The 17,096-nt window shown below is 42.2% G+C and overlaps 1 protein-coding gene across 1 annotated transcript in view; it reads left to right on the forward strand.

Annotated features, from left to right (window-relative positions):
- The window catches only part of LOC135524029 (membrane-associated guanylate kinase, WW and PDZ domain-containing protein 2-like), a 358,255-nt gene that overhangs the window by 247,091 nt on the left and 94,068 nt on the right, over nucleotides 1-17,096 (forward strand). Inside the window, 4 exon segments of the mRNA XM_064951156.1 lie at nucleotides 2,058-2,240; nucleotides 4,061-4,495; nucleotides 4,498-4,586; nucleotides 4,744-4,915. Of these exon segments, the coding sequence (XP_064807228.1) occupies nucleotides 2,058-2,240; nucleotides 4,061-4,495; nucleotides 4,498-4,586; nucleotides 4,744-4,915 (879 nt within the window).

Consider the following 17,096-nt stretch of genomic DNA (forward strand, 5'->3'; position numbering starts at 1 on the left):
AAAAACTGGCCAAATCAAATGCCTGTTTGTTCTGGTGCCAAACCTGGCAATACTAAGGATGTGGTTTAAATTTCCACAAATCACATACAAATACTGTAAAATATGTATATTCACATAAGTCGCTTTGGATAAAATCATCTGCTAAATGGCATATAAAATTAGAAACAGACAGTACAGTGCACTACGCTTATATTGAATGCTGTATTAGCAATCAACAGCTTATAGAGATAACGTTTTCCTGCACGGATGTAATCACTATAAGAGGGATTGTTATTGTGCCTGAGTTTGGCTGAGTGGGTAACACTGCAAACTCTAGTCCACATATGATCCCTGCGCCGGAGACTGGCTTTACTTCCTGGTCCAGCTAAACCATTTCTGATATCTCTTCCCTTACCGCATCAAAAAAAGAAAAAAATATATATATAGTTGAAGTCAGAGGTTTACATACACCTTAGCCAAATACATTTAAACTCAGTTTTCACATTTCCTGACATTTAACCCCGGTAAAAATTCCCTGTCTTCGGTCAGTTAGGATCACCACTTTATTTTAAGAATGTGAAATGTCAGAATAATAGTAGAGAATGATTTATTTCAGCTTTTATTTATTTCATCACATTCCCAGTGGGTCAGAAGTTTACATACACTCAATTAGTATTTGGTAGCATTGCCTTTAAATTGTTTAACTTGGGTCAAACATTTCGGGTAGCCTTCCACAAGCTTCCCACAATAAGTTGGGTGAATTTTGTCCCATTCCTCCTGACAGAGCTGGTGTAACTGAGTCAGGCTTGTAGGCCTCCTTGCTCGCACATGCTTTTTCAGTTCTACCAACACATTTTCAATACCTTGACTTTGTTGTCCTTAAGCCATTTTGCCACAACTTTGGAAGTATGCTTGGGGTCATTGTCCGTTTGGAAGACCCATTTTCGACCAAGCTTTAACTTCCTGACTGATGTCTTGAGACGTTGCTTCAATATATCCACATAATTTACTAACCTCGTGATGTCATCTATTTTGTGAAGTGCACTAGTCCCTCCTGCAGCAAAGCACCCCCACAACATGATGCTGCAACCCCCGTTCTTCAGCTTGCATGCCTTCCCCCTTTTCCTCCAAACACAACGATGGTCATTATGGCCAAAAAGTTAGATTTTTGTTTCATCAGACCAGAGGACATTTCTCCAAAAAGCACAATATTTGTCCCCATGTGCAGTTGCAAACCATAGTCTGTCTTTTTTATGACCGTTTTGGAGCAGTGGCTTCTTCCTTGGTGAGCAGCCTTTCAGGTTATGTTGATATAAGACTCGTTTTACTGTGGATATAGATACTTTTGTACCTTGTTCCGCTAGCATCTTCACAAGGTCCTTTGCTGTTGTTTTGGGATTGATTTGCACTTTTCGCACCAAAGTACGTTCATCTCTAGGAGACAAAACGCATCTCCTTCCTAAGAGGTATGACGGCTGCGTTGGCCCATGGTGTTTATACTTGCGTACTGTTGTTTGTACAGATGAACGTGGTACCTTCAGGCATTTGGAAATTGCTCCCAAGGATGAACCAGACTTGTGGAGGTCTACAAAAAAGTTTCTGAGGTCTTGGCTGATTTTGTTTTGATTTTCCCATGATGTCAAGCAAAGAGGCACTGAGTTTGAAGGTAGGCCTTGAAATACATCCAAAGATACACATCCAATTGACTCAAATGTTGTCAATTATCCTATCAGAAGCTTCTAAAGCCATGACATATGTGTGGAATTTTCCAAGGCACAGTCAATTTAGTGCATGTAATCTTCTGACCCCCTGGAATTGTGATACAGTGAATTATAAGTGAAATAATCTGTCTGTAAACAATTGTTGGAAAAATGACTTGTGCCATTCACAAAGTAGATGTCCTAACCGACTTGCCAAACTATAGTTTGTTTGTAAGAAATTTGTGGAGTGATTGGGAAAACTAGTTTTAATGACTCCAACCTAAGTGTATGTAAACTTCTGACTTCAACAGGAGATATATTTTTTAGGAGTGATTATTCTACTGTATTACTGGCCTACTCTAACCCACAATTCTCCAGAGAAGCCCCCATTCACGAGGGACCCCACCCAGCTGAAGGGCTCCTTTCTGTCCACGGCTCTCCAGAAGAGCAACATGGGCTTTGGCTTCACCATCATTGGAGGGGATGAACCGGATGAGTTCCTGCAGGTCAAGAGTATCATACCCGAGGGCCCCGCTGCACAGAACCAGAAGATGGACACAGGTACTGTGTTTTAGGAACTAACCACACACACACAATTTAGTTGTTACAAAATCATGAAATCTATGAAGCCACATTCCTCTGTGCGTGTGGGTGTGTGGGTGGGTGGTGCAGTGCTCCTCCAAACATTTTCAAATTATTCAGGCATATAATAGCATATCTACGGTCAGCCCTAGGCTATATCTTGCTTATTGAAACGTGCCTCACACATACAATACCATTTATGGGAGCCTAGTATTTTTTATTTGAGAAGAAGTGCGATGCGTATAGGCCTATATTTGAAGCCAATTCCAACAATGTTGACTGCCACCAATTTTTTGACTTGTTACTGTAGCCTATGCTATTTGATAAACTGTATCAATCCACTATGGACTAGGAAGAGAGTATTTCATGCCCCCAGCTGAATTGGAGTCGATGACAACCCAAAGACAGTCAATAACCTATAGAACTTGAGGCAACGGTATACAGTTTTAAGCCATGAAATGCGTGGATTGGCCAATGAGTGGCCAAGCCCTCATCATGTCTATAATTTATATATCCATCAAAACCCAGTACTTTTGCGCCACCGCTAGCTATGGCGCTCATAATTCCCACAACACATTTTCCTAAAAGTAGTATCATTAGTCACGTAAACACAGAAATAAACAAATGGCACATTGGATTCCTAATTTTAAAAATAAGTGGTGCTTTTCTTTCTTACACCCAAAAGTACTCGTTACATTTTGAATGCTTAACAGGACAGAACAATTGTCAAAGTCATGCACATATCCCTGGTCAAGCCTACTGCCTCTGATCTGGTGGACTCACTAAACACACATGCTTTGTTTGTAAATGATGTTGGAGTGTGGCCCTGGCTATTCGTAAGTTTAAAAAAAAACTAGAAAATGGTGCCACCTGGTTTGATTAATATAAGGAATTTGAAATTATTTATACTTTTACTTTTGACACTAAAGTATATTTTAGCAATTACATTTACTTTTGATACTTAATTATATTTCAAATCAAATACTTTTAGACCTTTACTCAAAGTAGTATTTTCTGAGTGAATTTTCAATTTGTACTTAATATGGATCCCCATTAGCTGCCAAAGCAGGAGCTTCTCTTCCTGGGGTCCAGCAAAATTAAGGCAGTTTATACAATCTTAAAACATTACAATACATTCACAGATTTCTATTAAGGTACCATTACTTTTACTCACGCACCCCCCCCCACACACACCCCCACCCATGTAGAGCTTTGCCATCGTTCTAACTCTGCTACCATACTGATATCATGGGCCTCTGTGACACTCTAGGGCAGGTGTTGGCAACAGGTGTGTATTTCTTTGGCCTCCAAAATATTAATGTTTTTGGAGAATTTTAGTGTTTGGTAAAAATGTACTGTAAAATCACCAATTCAGCAAAGAAAATCTGTTCCCAAGTGTTTCTAAAAATAAAAAGAGAGATGTGATCATGTCTCAATGTTATCAAGATGAATACAATCTCTTTTTGGGTATACTTTGTAAGTGCCTTAATGTGCCTTGGCAGCAACTAATGAGGATCCGAAATAAATACATAACATTTACAGTGTACAAATTACCATCTGCTCTGACAAAATTGGCCCCCAGCTGAATCTAGTTGCCTACCCCTGCTCTAGGGACATCAGACTTCTTCTGTGTTTACTAATTATACACACTCTATAGTTCGCTAGAGATTCCGATGATAGACTTAGCTGAGACACATTTGAATGTGTTTGTTCAATACATTATGTTTTTATACCTGTTTCAGACCATCTTCTTCCATTTGATACCTAATGAACAAGAACTCTGCCTCCTCCCCCTTTAGGTGATGTCATCGTCTACATCAATGACATCTGCTGCCTGGGCACCACTCACGCCGATGTGGTCAAACTCTTCCAATCTGTTCTCATTGGACAAAGCATCACCCTGGTCCTCTGCCGGGGTTACCCCCTGCCTTTTGACCCCGAGGACCCCAGCGGGGCATCCGCTGGAAACTCCCTGACCCTCATTGGCATGGAACACCACCCCATGGTGGTGAACGGGCGTAGCAGCTACAACCATTACCTGGAGTACCTCTCCCTGAGCTCTCAGCTCCCTTCGCAGGCTCTAGCCCAGCCAGGGGCACCCCACCCTGGGGACACCCACCTGGATGGGTCCTCATTACCGCTCACCAACCCTGGGTCCGCTCTGACGCCGCGCGACGACAATGTCTCCATGGTGTCGTCAGGGGCTACGGGGATCACCGGGGGCGTGATCCAGGGGCAGAGCTGCTGACGGTGACTATGGTGAAGAGGGCAGAGGGGTTCGGGTTCACCATCGCCGACAGCCCCACGGGGCAGCGGGTCAAACAGGTGGGGTGTTATTCTTGTGTTAACCTTCTATGTATGTTGTACATTTTGCATTGTGTATTCTACTGCTCTATCTGTGTCCGTTTGTCCATCAGTCCCTCTGTCTGTCGTCACCTCTACTTTTCCATCCTCATACCTGACTATGTTCCGTGTTGTACAGGTGTTGGAGCCGGTTGTGCAGGACGGAGTGTGTCTGAATGAAGGAGACTTGATCCTGGAGGTGAACCAGCAGGGTGTGGCGGGGGCAAGACACGGCCGTGTGGTGGAGCTGCTCAAAGAGTGTTCTGTCGGAGCCGAGGCCACGCTACTCATACAGAGAGGAGGAGGGGAAGGTAAGTCTTTCTGTCTCTTGAACAGCCTCTTTCTGACTTGATTACCCTTTTCACACTACTGAGCTTAGCTGAGCCAAGCCAAAATGTTCTAGGTTGGCTTGGTTAAGCACCCACAATAGATCATAGAATGGACACAGTGCTGGAAATAACAATGGGAGAAAATATCAGAGCCAGAATATTGTTCAGGTTGTCACATAAGTGTGAAAAGGGTATCTGTTAATCAGTCTCTCTCATACATACAGTATGTTCCACCTGCAGACACTTGTGTTTCAAAGAGGAGATTGATGAAAGATCTCAAATTATTTAGATTGTCTTGAAGGATGTCTCTTTTTAGGCATTCACTGACAGACATACCACAACAGACCTGTTTCTACAGACCTATGTACAGTACAGTATTTAAGCGCTACTGGGTGCTTCATCATATAGGGAGTTTTTGTCCCTCCCTTTCTCTTTTTCCATTCTTGTATTTTTACTTTTATGATTGCACAGTTGGAATTTAGAGAGGGGAGATTGATGGATACAAAGAGGGGTACAGACAGAAAGGATTCTATCAGGAGAGTCGGACCCTAGTCATCAAGGTAGTTGTGTGGTGCAGAATCGGCTCTGTTTGCACTTGACCACACTCTATCACTATCCTTTACGATGCATGTCCCTTTGTGCTTCTGAAATGAGTGGAAGAATTAAATACACCACCATCTTTGACCCAAGGGCGTTGCTAATTACCTTAGGCTACCTGTACCAGCCGACCCATAGAACAACTCACATACACATACACAAAGGCACACATGCATACACACACATGCAGACTTGAGGACACACAAACACACATTAGCACATACAGTGCATTCGGAAAGTATTCAGACCCCTTGACTTTTTTACAGCCTTATTCTTAAAAGGATCTGACCCTGTTTTTAAAAATTTGCCTAAAATGACATCCCCAAATTGAAATGGATTAGATTGTTTTGTCAGCGGTTTCAGACTCGACTCTTCTTGGGTATGACGCTACACGCTTGGCACAGATCCTCTCAAGCTCTGTCAGGTTAGATGGGGAGTATTGCTGCACAGCTATTTTCAGGTCTCTCCAGAGATGTTCGATCGGGTTCAAGTCCGGGCTCTGGCTGGGCCACTGAAGGACAATCAGAAAGTTGTCCTGAAGCCACTCCTGCGTTGTCTTGGCTGTGTGCTTAGGGTCGTTGTCCTGTTGGAATGTGAACCTCCTCCCCCAGTCTGAGGTCCTTAGTGCTCTGGAGCAGGTTTTTATCAAAGATCTCTATGTACTTTGCTCCGTTCATCTTTCTCTCGATCCTAGCTAGTCTCCCAGGCCCTGCCCCTGAAAAAGATCCCCACAGCATAATGCTGTCACCACCATGCTTCACCGTAGGGGTGGTGCCAGGTTTTTCTTCCAGACGTGATGCTTAGCATTTAGGCCAAAGAGTTCCATCTGGGTTTCATCAGACCAGAGAATCTTGTTTCTCATGGTCTGAGAGTCCTTTAGATGCCTTTTGACAAACTTCAAGCGGGCTGTCAAATCAAACTTTGTCATATGCGCCAAATATAACAAGTGTAGACTTTACTGTGAAATGCTTGCTTACGAGCCCTTAACCAACAGTGCAGTTCAAGAAGAAGAAAATATTTACCAAGTAGGCTAAAATAAAAAGTAATAATAAAAAGTAACACAATACGAATAAAAATAACAGGGCTGTATACAGGAGTCACCTGTACTGAGTCAGTGTGTGGGGGTACAGGCTAGTTGAGGTAACCTGTACTTGTAAGTGGGGGCGAAGTGACTTTGTATAGGTAACAAACAACCAGTAGCAGCAGTGTGCAAAAGGGAGGGGGGGGTCAATGTAAATTTTATGAATTGTTTAGCAGTCTTATGGCTTGGAGGTAGAAGCTGTTGAGGAGCCTTTTGGTCCAAGACTTGGCACTCCGGTACCGCTTGCCGTGCAGTACCAGAGCGCCAAGTCTAGAACCAAAAGGCATGTGCCTTTTTACTGAGGAGTGGAATCTGTCTGGCCACTCTACCATAAAGACCTGATTGGTGGACCAATTTTATTAGACACATACATATATTTAGTAGATGTTATTGCAGGTGTAGCAAAATGCTTGTGTTCCTAGATCCAACAGTGCAGTAATATCTAACAATACAAAGAAATCTAACAAGTTAAATAATGGAATTAAGAAATATATAAATATTAGGACGAGCAATGTCAGAGTACGGACTTTACAGTGTATATACTGAACCAAAATATAAACACAACATGCAACAATTTGTCTGGGTTACTGTTCATATATGGAAATCAGTAAATTTAAAAAATTCATTAGGCCCTAATTAGGTCCTGATTTCCCATGACTGGGAATACAGATATTCAACTGTTGGTCACAGATACCTTTTCTTTTTAAAGTAGCGGGTGTGGATCAGAAAACCAGTCAGTATCTGGGTGACCACCATTTGGGACACATTTCCTTTGTTGATCAGGCTGGTTGATTGTGGACTGTAGAATGTTGTCCTACTCCTCTTCAATGGCTTTGCAAAGTTGATGGATATTGGCTGAAAATTAAACATGTTGTTGTACATGTCAATCCAGAGCATGCCCTGGTGAGCATGGTATCAAATTGTCATCAATAAAATGCAATTGTGTACATTGTTCGTAGCTTATGCCTGCCCATACTATAACCTCACCACCACCATGGGGCACTCTGTTCACAATGTTGACATCAGCAGACTGCTCGTCCACACGACACCATACACGTGGTCTGCAGTTGTGAGGCCTGTTGGGCGAACTGCCAAATTCTCTAAAACGATGTTGGAGGTGGCTTATGCCAGAGAAATTAACATTCAAATTCTCTGGCAACAGGTCTGGTGGACATTGCTGCAGTCATCATGTCAATTGCAGGCTCCCTCAACTTGAGACATCTGTGACATTCTATTGTGTGACAAAACTGCACATTTTAGAGTGACCTTTTATTGTCTCCAGCACAAGGTGCACCTGTGTATTGATCATGTTGTTTAATCAGCTTATTGATATTTCACTCCTGTCGGGTGGATGGATTATCTTGGCAAAGGAGAAATACTAACTTACAGATATATAAAAAAAAAATGTGCAAAACATTCTAGAAAAATAGGCTTATTGTGCGTATGGAAATGTCTGGGATCTTTTATTTTAGCTCATGAAACATGGGACCAACACTTTGTATGTTGCGTTTATATTTTTGTTCAGTGTATATGTTATGGGATGGATAGACAATATGGACAGTATATGGATAGAATATGTAGTATTTCTGAACAATAGTATATGTACAGCAATAGTTAAATAAGATGGGCCTAACATACAGTACATACATATGAAATGGTAAAACAGTATTTAAACCATATTAAAGTGACCAGTGTTTTTATCTAAACCCTAATTAGGCAAGTCGGTTAAGAACAAATTCTTATTTACAATGACGGCCTACCCCGGCCTAACCCGGACAGCGCTAGGAAAATTGTGCACCGCCATATTGGACTCCCTATCACAGCCGGTTGTGATACAGACTGGAATCGAACCAGGGTCTGTAGTGACGCCTCTAGCACTGAGATGCAGTGCCTTAGGCCCCCAAGTGGTGCAGCAGTCTATGTGGTGCTGGCAGCTGTTTTTCAGTCTCTCGGTCCCAGCTTTGATACACCTGTACTGACCTCGCCTTCTGGATGGTAGAGGGGTGAACAGGCCGTAGCTCGGGTTGCTGTGGTCTTTGTGGATCTTCTTGGCTTTCCTGTAACACTGGATTCTCTAGATGTCCTGGATGTCAGGCGGTGTGTCCCCTTTGATGCTTTGGGCAGACCACACTACCCTCTTGAGAGCCCTGCAGTTGCGGACTGTGCAGTTGCGGTACCAGGCGGTGCTACAGCAAAACATGATGCTCTCAATTGTGCATCTGTAAAAGTTTGAGTTTTAGGTGCCAAGACAGATTTCTTCAGCCTCCTGAGGTTGAAGAGGTGCTGTTGCGCCTTCTTCACCACATTGTCTGTGTGGGTGGACCATTTCAGTTTTTCAGTGATGTGTACGCTCTGAGGAACTTGAATCTTTCCACCTTCTCCATTGTGGTCCCGTCGTTGTGGATAGAGGGGTGCTCCTTCTGCTGTTTCCTGAAGTCCATGATCAGACCCTTTGTTTTGTTGACATTGGGTGTGAGGTTATTTTCCTGGCACCACACTCCCAGGGTCCTCACCTCCTCCCTGTAGGCTGTCACATCATTGTTGGTAATCAGGCCTACTACTGTTGTGTGGTCCGCAAGCTAGATGATAGAGTTGGAGGCGTACGTGGCCATGCAGTCATGGGTGAACAGGGAGTAGAGGAGGCGGCTGAGCAAGCGCCCTCGTGAAGACCCAGCTTTGAGGATCAGTGAAGTGGAGGTGTTGTTTCCTACCTTCACCACCTGGGAGTGGCCCGTCAGGAAGTCCATGACTCTCAAAGCACTTCATGATGACAGAAGTGAGTGCTATGGGGCGATAGTAATTTAATTCAGTTACCTTTGCTTTCGTGAGTACAAGAACAATGGACATCATGAAGCATGTGGGGACAGCAGATTGGGTTAAGGAAAGATTAAACACTCCAGCCAGCTGGTCTGCACAAGCACTGAGGACACGGCTAGAGATGTCGTCTGGGCCGGCAGCCTTGGGAGGGTTAACACGTTTAAATGTTTTACTCACGTCGGGCATGGAGAAGGAGAGCCCGCAGTCCTTGGTAGTGGGCCACATCAGTGGCACTGTGTAATCCTCAAAGCGGGCGAAGAAGACAGGAAGCAAGACGTTGGTGTCCGTGACTTAAATACACTGTTTGTATTCAGCCATATTCCCAGTCACCTTGCCATGGTTAAATGTGATGGTTCATGATTTCAGTTTCATGAGAATGCTGACATCTATCCATGGTTTACGGTTCGGATAGATTTTAATAGTCACAGTGGGTACATCATCTCCTATAAACTACCTGAAACTCTGTCACCATATCAGTGTATTCGTTAATGTCATTCTCGGAGGCTACCCAGAACATATCCCAGTCCTCGTGATCAAACAATCTTGAAGTGTTGATTCTGATTGGTCAGACCAGCGTTGAATGGTCCTTAGCATGGGTACTTCCTATTTGAATTTCTGCCTACAGGAAGAGAGGTGCAAAATGGAGCCATGATCAGATTTGCTGAAGGGAGGGCCTGGGAGGGTCTTGTAGGCATCCCTGTAGTTGGAGTAGCAGTGGTTGAGTGTTGTAGCAGTGCGAGTACTACAGTCAAGGTGTTGATATTACTTCAGTAGTGTTTTCCTCAAATTTGCTTTGTTAAACTCCGAAGCTACAAAAAATGCGGCATCAGGAAATGTGGTTTCCAGTTTGCATAAAGTCCAGTGAAGTACTTTAAGGGCCGTCGTGGTGTCAGCTTCAGGAGGAATATACATAGCTGTGACTATAACCAAATAGAATTCTCTTGTGAGGTAATATGGTCGGTATTTGATTGTGCGGTATATGTTGTCACAATCACACCATGAGTTTTTAATCATGAAACATACACCTCCACCCTTCTCCCCGAGAGATATTTATTTCTGTCTGCGAAATAAACTGAGAACCCATCTGGCTGTATGGACTCAGACAGTATATCCAGAGAGAGCTATGTTTCCGTGAAACAAGGTACAGTGGGGCAAAAAAGTATTTAGTCAGCCACCAATTGTGCAAGTTCTCCCACTTAAAAAGATGAGAGAGGCCTGTAATGTTCATCATAGATATGACAACTATGACAGACAAAATGAGAAAAAAAATCCAGATAATCACATTGTAGATTTTTAATGAATTTATTTGAAAATTACGGTGGAAGATAAGTTTTTGGTCACCTACAAACAAGCAAAATTTCTGGCTCTCACAGACCTGTAACTTCTTCTTTAAGAGGCTCCTCTTGTCCTCCACTCATTACCTATATTAATGGCATCTGTTTGAACTTGTTATCAGTATAAAAGACACCTGTCCACAACCTCAAACAGTCACACTCCAAACTCCACTATGGCCAAGACCAAAGAGCTGTCAAAGGACACCAGAAACAAAATTGTAGACCTGCACCAGGCTGGGAAGACTGAATCTGCAATAGGTAAGCAGCTTGATTTGAAGAAATCAACTGTGGGAGCAATTATTAGGAAATGGAAGACATACAAGACCACTGATAATCTCCCTCGTTCTGGGGCTCCACGCAAGATCTCACCCCGTGGGGTCAAAATGATCACAAGAACGGTGAGCAAAAATCCCAGAACCACACGGGGGGACCTAGTGAATGACCAAATACTTATTTTCCACCATAATTTGCAAATAAATTAATTAAAAATCCTACAATGTGATTTTCTTGATTTTTTTCTTCTCATGTTGTCTGTCATAGTTGAAGTGTCCCAATGATAAAAATTTTACAGGCCTCTCTCATATTTTTAAGTGGGAGAACTTGCACAATTGGTGGCTGACTAAATACTTTTTTGCTCCACTGTATGTTACAATCCCTGATGTCTGTCTGGAATGAAATCCTCACCCTGAGCTCGTCAACTTTAATATCCAGAGATTGAACATTAGGGAGTAATATACTCGGAAGCGGTGGAATGTGCACTCCTCATGAGTCGGACTAGAAGTCCACTCCCAATACCTCTTCTCCACCGGCGGTGTTTTGAATCAGCTTTTGGAATCAGTTCAAGTGCCCTGTGGGGTACGAACAAAGGATCCAATTCGGAAAAATTGTATTCCTAGTTGTAATTCTTGTGAGTTACATTCGCTCTGATATCTAAAGTTCTTCCCGGCTGTATTTAATTACACAGAAACAATTCTGGGCTAATAATGTAAGAAATAACACAGAAAAAAATGTATACTGCAAAGTTGCCTAGGAGCTAGAAGCACGGCTGCCCTATCTGTCGGTGCCATCTTGCTTGAAAACGTGTGCTTTTAAAGGGAGATTAACGTGGAAAAACCTTTGAACAGTAAGATAAATATTATCCTCCACGTGTGAGTCCGGTTTCTTTATACTGGGCTTAGACCAGAAGAATGCGAGGTAGTATTTACAGTTGAAGTCGGAAGTTTAAATACACCTTAGCCAAATACATTTAAACTCAGTTTTTCACAATTCCTGACATTTAATCCAAGTGAAAATTCTCTGTCTTGGGTCAGTTAGGATCACCACTTTATTTTAAGAATATGAAATGTCAGAATAATAGTAGATTGAACTATTTATTTCAGCTTTTATTTCATTCATCACATTCCCAGTGGGTCAGAAGTTTACATACACTCAATTAGTATTTGGTAGCATTGCCTTTAAATTGTTTAACTTGGGTCAAACGTTTTGGGTAGCCTTCCACAAGCTGGAGGAATTTTGGCCCATTCCTCCTGAAAGAGCTGGTGTAACTGAGTCCGGTTTGTAGGCCCCCTTGCTTGCACATGTTTTTTCAGTTCTGCCCACAAATTTTATGATGGCCATTCCAATACCTTGACTTTGTTGTCCTGTAGCCATTTTGCCACAACTTTGGAAGTATGCTTGGGGTCATTGTCCGTTTGGAAGAACCATTTTCGACCAAGCTTTAACTTCCTGACTGAAGTCTTGAGCTGTTGCTTCAATATATCCACATAAATTTCCATCCTCATGATGCAATCTATTTTGTGAAGTGCCCCAGTCCCTCCTGCAGCAAAGCACCCCCACAACATGATGCTGCTTTACGGTTGGGATGGTGTTCTTCAGCTTGCAAGCATCCCCCTTTTTCCTCCAAACATAACGATGGTCACTATAGCCAAATAGTTATATTTTTGTTTCATCAGACCAGAGGACATTTCTCCAAAATGTATGATCTTTGTCCCCATTTGCGGTTGCAAACCCTAGTCTGGCTTTTTTATAGCGGTTTTGGAGCAGTGGCTTCCTTGCTGAGCGGCCTTTCAGGTTATGTTGATATAGGACTCTTTTTTTACTGTGGATATCAATTTTTTTAACTGTTTCCTCCAGCATCTTCACAAGGTCCTTTGCTTTTGTTCTGGAATTGATTTGCATTTTTCGCACCAAAGTACATTAATCTTTGAACTCGTCTCTTTCCTGAGCGGTATGACGGCTGCGTGGTCCCATGGTGTTTATACTTGCATACTATTGTTTATACAGATGAACATGGTACATTCAGGCATTTGAAAATTGCTCCCAAGGATGAACCAGACTTGTAGAGGTCTACAAATTATTTTCTGGGGTCTTGGCTGATTTCTTTTGATTTTCCCATGATATCAAGCAAAGAGGCACTGAGTTTGAAGGTAGGCCTTGGAATACATCCACAGTGACACCTCCAATTGACTCAAATGATGTCAATTAGCCTATCATAAGCTTCTAAAGCCATGACATCATTTTATGGAATTTTCCAAGCTGTTTAACTTCTTGAAACTCCCCATCCCGGATCCGGGTTTGTGACTAAAGCCTCAGGCTCATTAGCATAACGCAACGTTAACGATTTCTGAAAATCGCAAATAAAATGAAAATAATGCGTCTGCTCTCAAGCTTAGCCTTTTCTTAACAACACTGTCATCTCAGATTTTCAAAATATGCTTTTGAACCATAGAAATTGACTAATTTGTGTAAGAGTATGCAAAGCTAGCATAGCATTTTGAGTAGCATTTAGCACGCAACATTTTCACAAAAACCAGATAACCAAATAAATAAAATCATTTACCTTTGAAGAGCTTCTGATGTTTTCAATGAGGAGACGTTTTTCCTGAAAGCGTCTGTGTGTAGGAGAAATCGTTCCGTTTTCTACATTGCGTCTGGCTACCGAAACGAACCGAAAATTCAGTCACCTACAACGTAAAACTTTTTCCGGATTAACTACATAATATCGACCGAAACATGGCAAACATTGTTTGGAATCAATCCTCAAGGTGTTTTTTCACATATCTCTTCATTGATATGCAGTTCGTGGAAGCTTGCTTTCCTCTCTGTATCGCATGGAAAAATACTGGCAGGTGACTTTTGCGCACCAATTTCGGCGCAGGACACCGGGCGGACACCTGGTAAATGTGGTCTCTTATGGTCAATCTTCCAATGATCTGCCTACAAATACGTCACAATGCTGCAGACACCTTGGGGAAACGACAGAAAGGGTTGACTCATTCCTCTCGCATTCACAGCCATATAAGGAGACAATGGAAAAACAGAGCCTCAAAAATCCTTGTCATTTCCTGGATGCCATCTCATCTTGGTTTTGCCTGAAGCTCACATTCTAGGGCACGCACAGAGAATATCTTGGTATTTCTGGACACGTCAGAGTGTTTTCTTTCGAAAGCTATCAATTATATGCATAGTCGAGCATCTTTTTGTGACAAAATATCTTGTTTAAAACGGGAACGTTTTTCATCCAAAAATGAAATAGCGCCCCCATAGATGTAAGAGGTTAAAGGCACAGTCAACGTAGTATATGTAAACTTCTGACCCACTGAAATTGTGATACAGTGAATTCTAAGTTAAATAATCTGTCTGTAAACAATTATTCAAAAAATGACTTGTAGATGTAGATTACAAAGTAGATGTCCAAATCGACTTGCCAAAACTATAGTTTGTTATCAAGAAATTTGTGGATGTGTTGAAAAACCACTCCACAAATAAAAATCCACTCCTAATGAAAAACCACTCACAATGACTCACAATCTAAGTGTATGTAAACTTCCGACTTCAACTTCATGGGCATTTCTTAAATGGCATGGTTTCCCAGATGGTGTTATTTAATTTTTATTTTTTATTTTACCTTTATCTAACCAGGCAAGTCAGTTAAGAACAAATTCTTATTTGCAATGATGGACTAGGAACAGTGGGTTAACTGCCTGTTCAGGGGCATAATGACAGATTTGTACCTTGTCAGTTCGGGGGTATGAACTTGCAACCTTCCGGCTACTAGTCCAACGCTCTAACCACTAGGCTACCCTGCCGCCCCTTTATAAAAAAAGTAACAAATTTGTTTGCAAAATTACCTGTACAAGTGAATATAAACCACTCACTGACCGAAGCCTTCATCGTTGAGAGGCGTAAAGCAGGCTTGTCCTCTTAGCACAGCACTCTTTGTGCTGGCCATCAGCCCCTTGTTAAAAAATCATTTTAAAGGATGATAGGATAAAAGGTGTATCTGTTGGAAATAGTTGTGTAGTTATCTCTGCTTATTCCGACGACATGTCTTTATTCATTCGAAAGAAGAATTACATTTCATCATTTTGGATTCCATGAGAAAGAGCTTTTTAAACCTATAGAATTGAAAGATTAAATGTAATTGCTCGGCATCTATATACATGGATCGAATTTGACTAAGAAAAACTGGGATAGAGAAGAAGCTATGGTTCATGAGGTGTTTAAGAAATGGTCTGACAAGAGCACTAGCTACAAATGTAGAACAAATACTGTTAATGTGCATTTTATCTCCCGACTGATGAATGAATCCTAAGGATCAATAAGGCATGTTTTTAGTTAATATGGGGTTCAAATAGTGAGCTAACAAAGATAGATACGAATGAAATAATTAGGAGACATTGCTGCATTGAACGTGGGTGTGAAGTAAACATGTTTTGCAAGTGCCATAGCATGAAATGTCCTTTGGATGGTTGACCTGCAGAGGTTGGGAAAATTATGTAGGATATCAAGAAAAAACGTACCTCAGTTTGGGCTATGGCAACTTCACTGACAATTTTATACATTTGAATATTACCTGGTACAGTGACTTGAACAAAACTATTTATAAACTGATATCTGATTAAATGTATGGTGGTGAAGTCACATACATCACCCCTGCAGAAAGTAAAGAATGTTTAAAAAATATACTATGCATGGTTGAATTCTGTAGAATGTTTTCTAGTGCATGCTGTAGTAAAGTGGAGCTGTTATGTTAGTAAAATGTTGTCCCATGCCTAATTGTCGTGATGAACAGAGTTTAGAACATATTTTATTAAACTGCTACAGAAGTAAAGAAATGTAGGATCTGATAAGAAGTATATATTTTGATGTATATACGTATAAATCAAGACTGTCTTTCACGGTGTCTTCGATACTCACATGTATCACAATACTAAAGCATTCTGGTGGACAATAAGACTTGGAAGACAAGATTTATTATGATTATAAAATAACTTTTTGTCCCCTCAAACACTCTTTTAACATAAAGACAAGAGCTAAATCAAGTAGGCCAGTCACCCAACAATGTGGCTAGATAACAATCTACCTATATACACTGATCAAAAAAATAAAGGGAACACTTAAACAACACAATGTAACTCCAAGTCAATCACATTTCTGTGAAATCAAACTGTCCACTTAGGAAGCAACACTGATTGACAATAAATGTCACATGTTGTTGTGCAAATGGAATAGACAACAGGTTGAAATTATAGGCATTTAGCAAGACACCCCAATAAAGGAGTGGTTCTGCAGGTGGGGACCACAGACCACTTCTCAGTTCCTATGCTTCCTGGCTGATGTTTTGGTCCCTTTTGAATGCTGGCAGTGCTTTCACTCTAGTGGTAGCATGAGACGGAGTCTACAACCCACACAACTGGCTCAGGTAGTGCAGCTCATCCAGGATGGCACATCAATGCAAGATGTGGCAAGAAGGTTTGCTGTGTCTGTCAACATAGTGTCCAAAGCATGGAGGCGCTACCAGGAGACAGGCCAGTACATCAGGAGACGTGGAGGAGGCCGTAGGAGGGCAACAACCCAGCAGCAGGACCGCTACCTCCGCCTTTGTGCAAGGAGGAGCACTGCCAGAGCAACGCAAAATGACCTCCAGCAGGCCAAACGGTCAGAAACAAACTCCATGAGGGTGTTATGAGGGCACGACGTCCACAGGTGAGGGTTGTGCTTACAGCCCAACACCGTGCAGTACGTTTGGCATTTGCCAGAGAACTCCAAGATTGGCAAATTCACCACTGGCACCCTGTGCTCTTCACAGATGAAATCAGGTTCACACTGAGCACATGTGACAGACGTGACAGTCTGGAGACGCCGTGGAGAACGTTCTGCTGCCTGCAACATCCTCCAGCATGACTGGTTTGGCGGTGGGTCAGTCATGGTGTGGGGTAGCATTTCTTTGGGGGGGCCGCACAGCTCTCCATGTGCTCGCCAGAGGTAGCCTGACTGCCATTAGGTACCGAGATGAGATCCTCAGACCCCTTGTGAGACCATATGCTGGAGC

The sequence above is a fragment of the Oncorhynchus masou genome, chromosome 31 (genome assembly GCF_036934945.1).
Source record: "Oncorhynchus masou masou isolate Uvic2021 chromosome 31, UVic_Omas_1.1, whole genome shotgun sequence".
NCBI classification, from domain to species: Eukaryota; Metazoa; Chordata; class Actinopteri; order Salmoniformes; family Salmonidae; genus Oncorhynchus; species Oncorhynchus masou.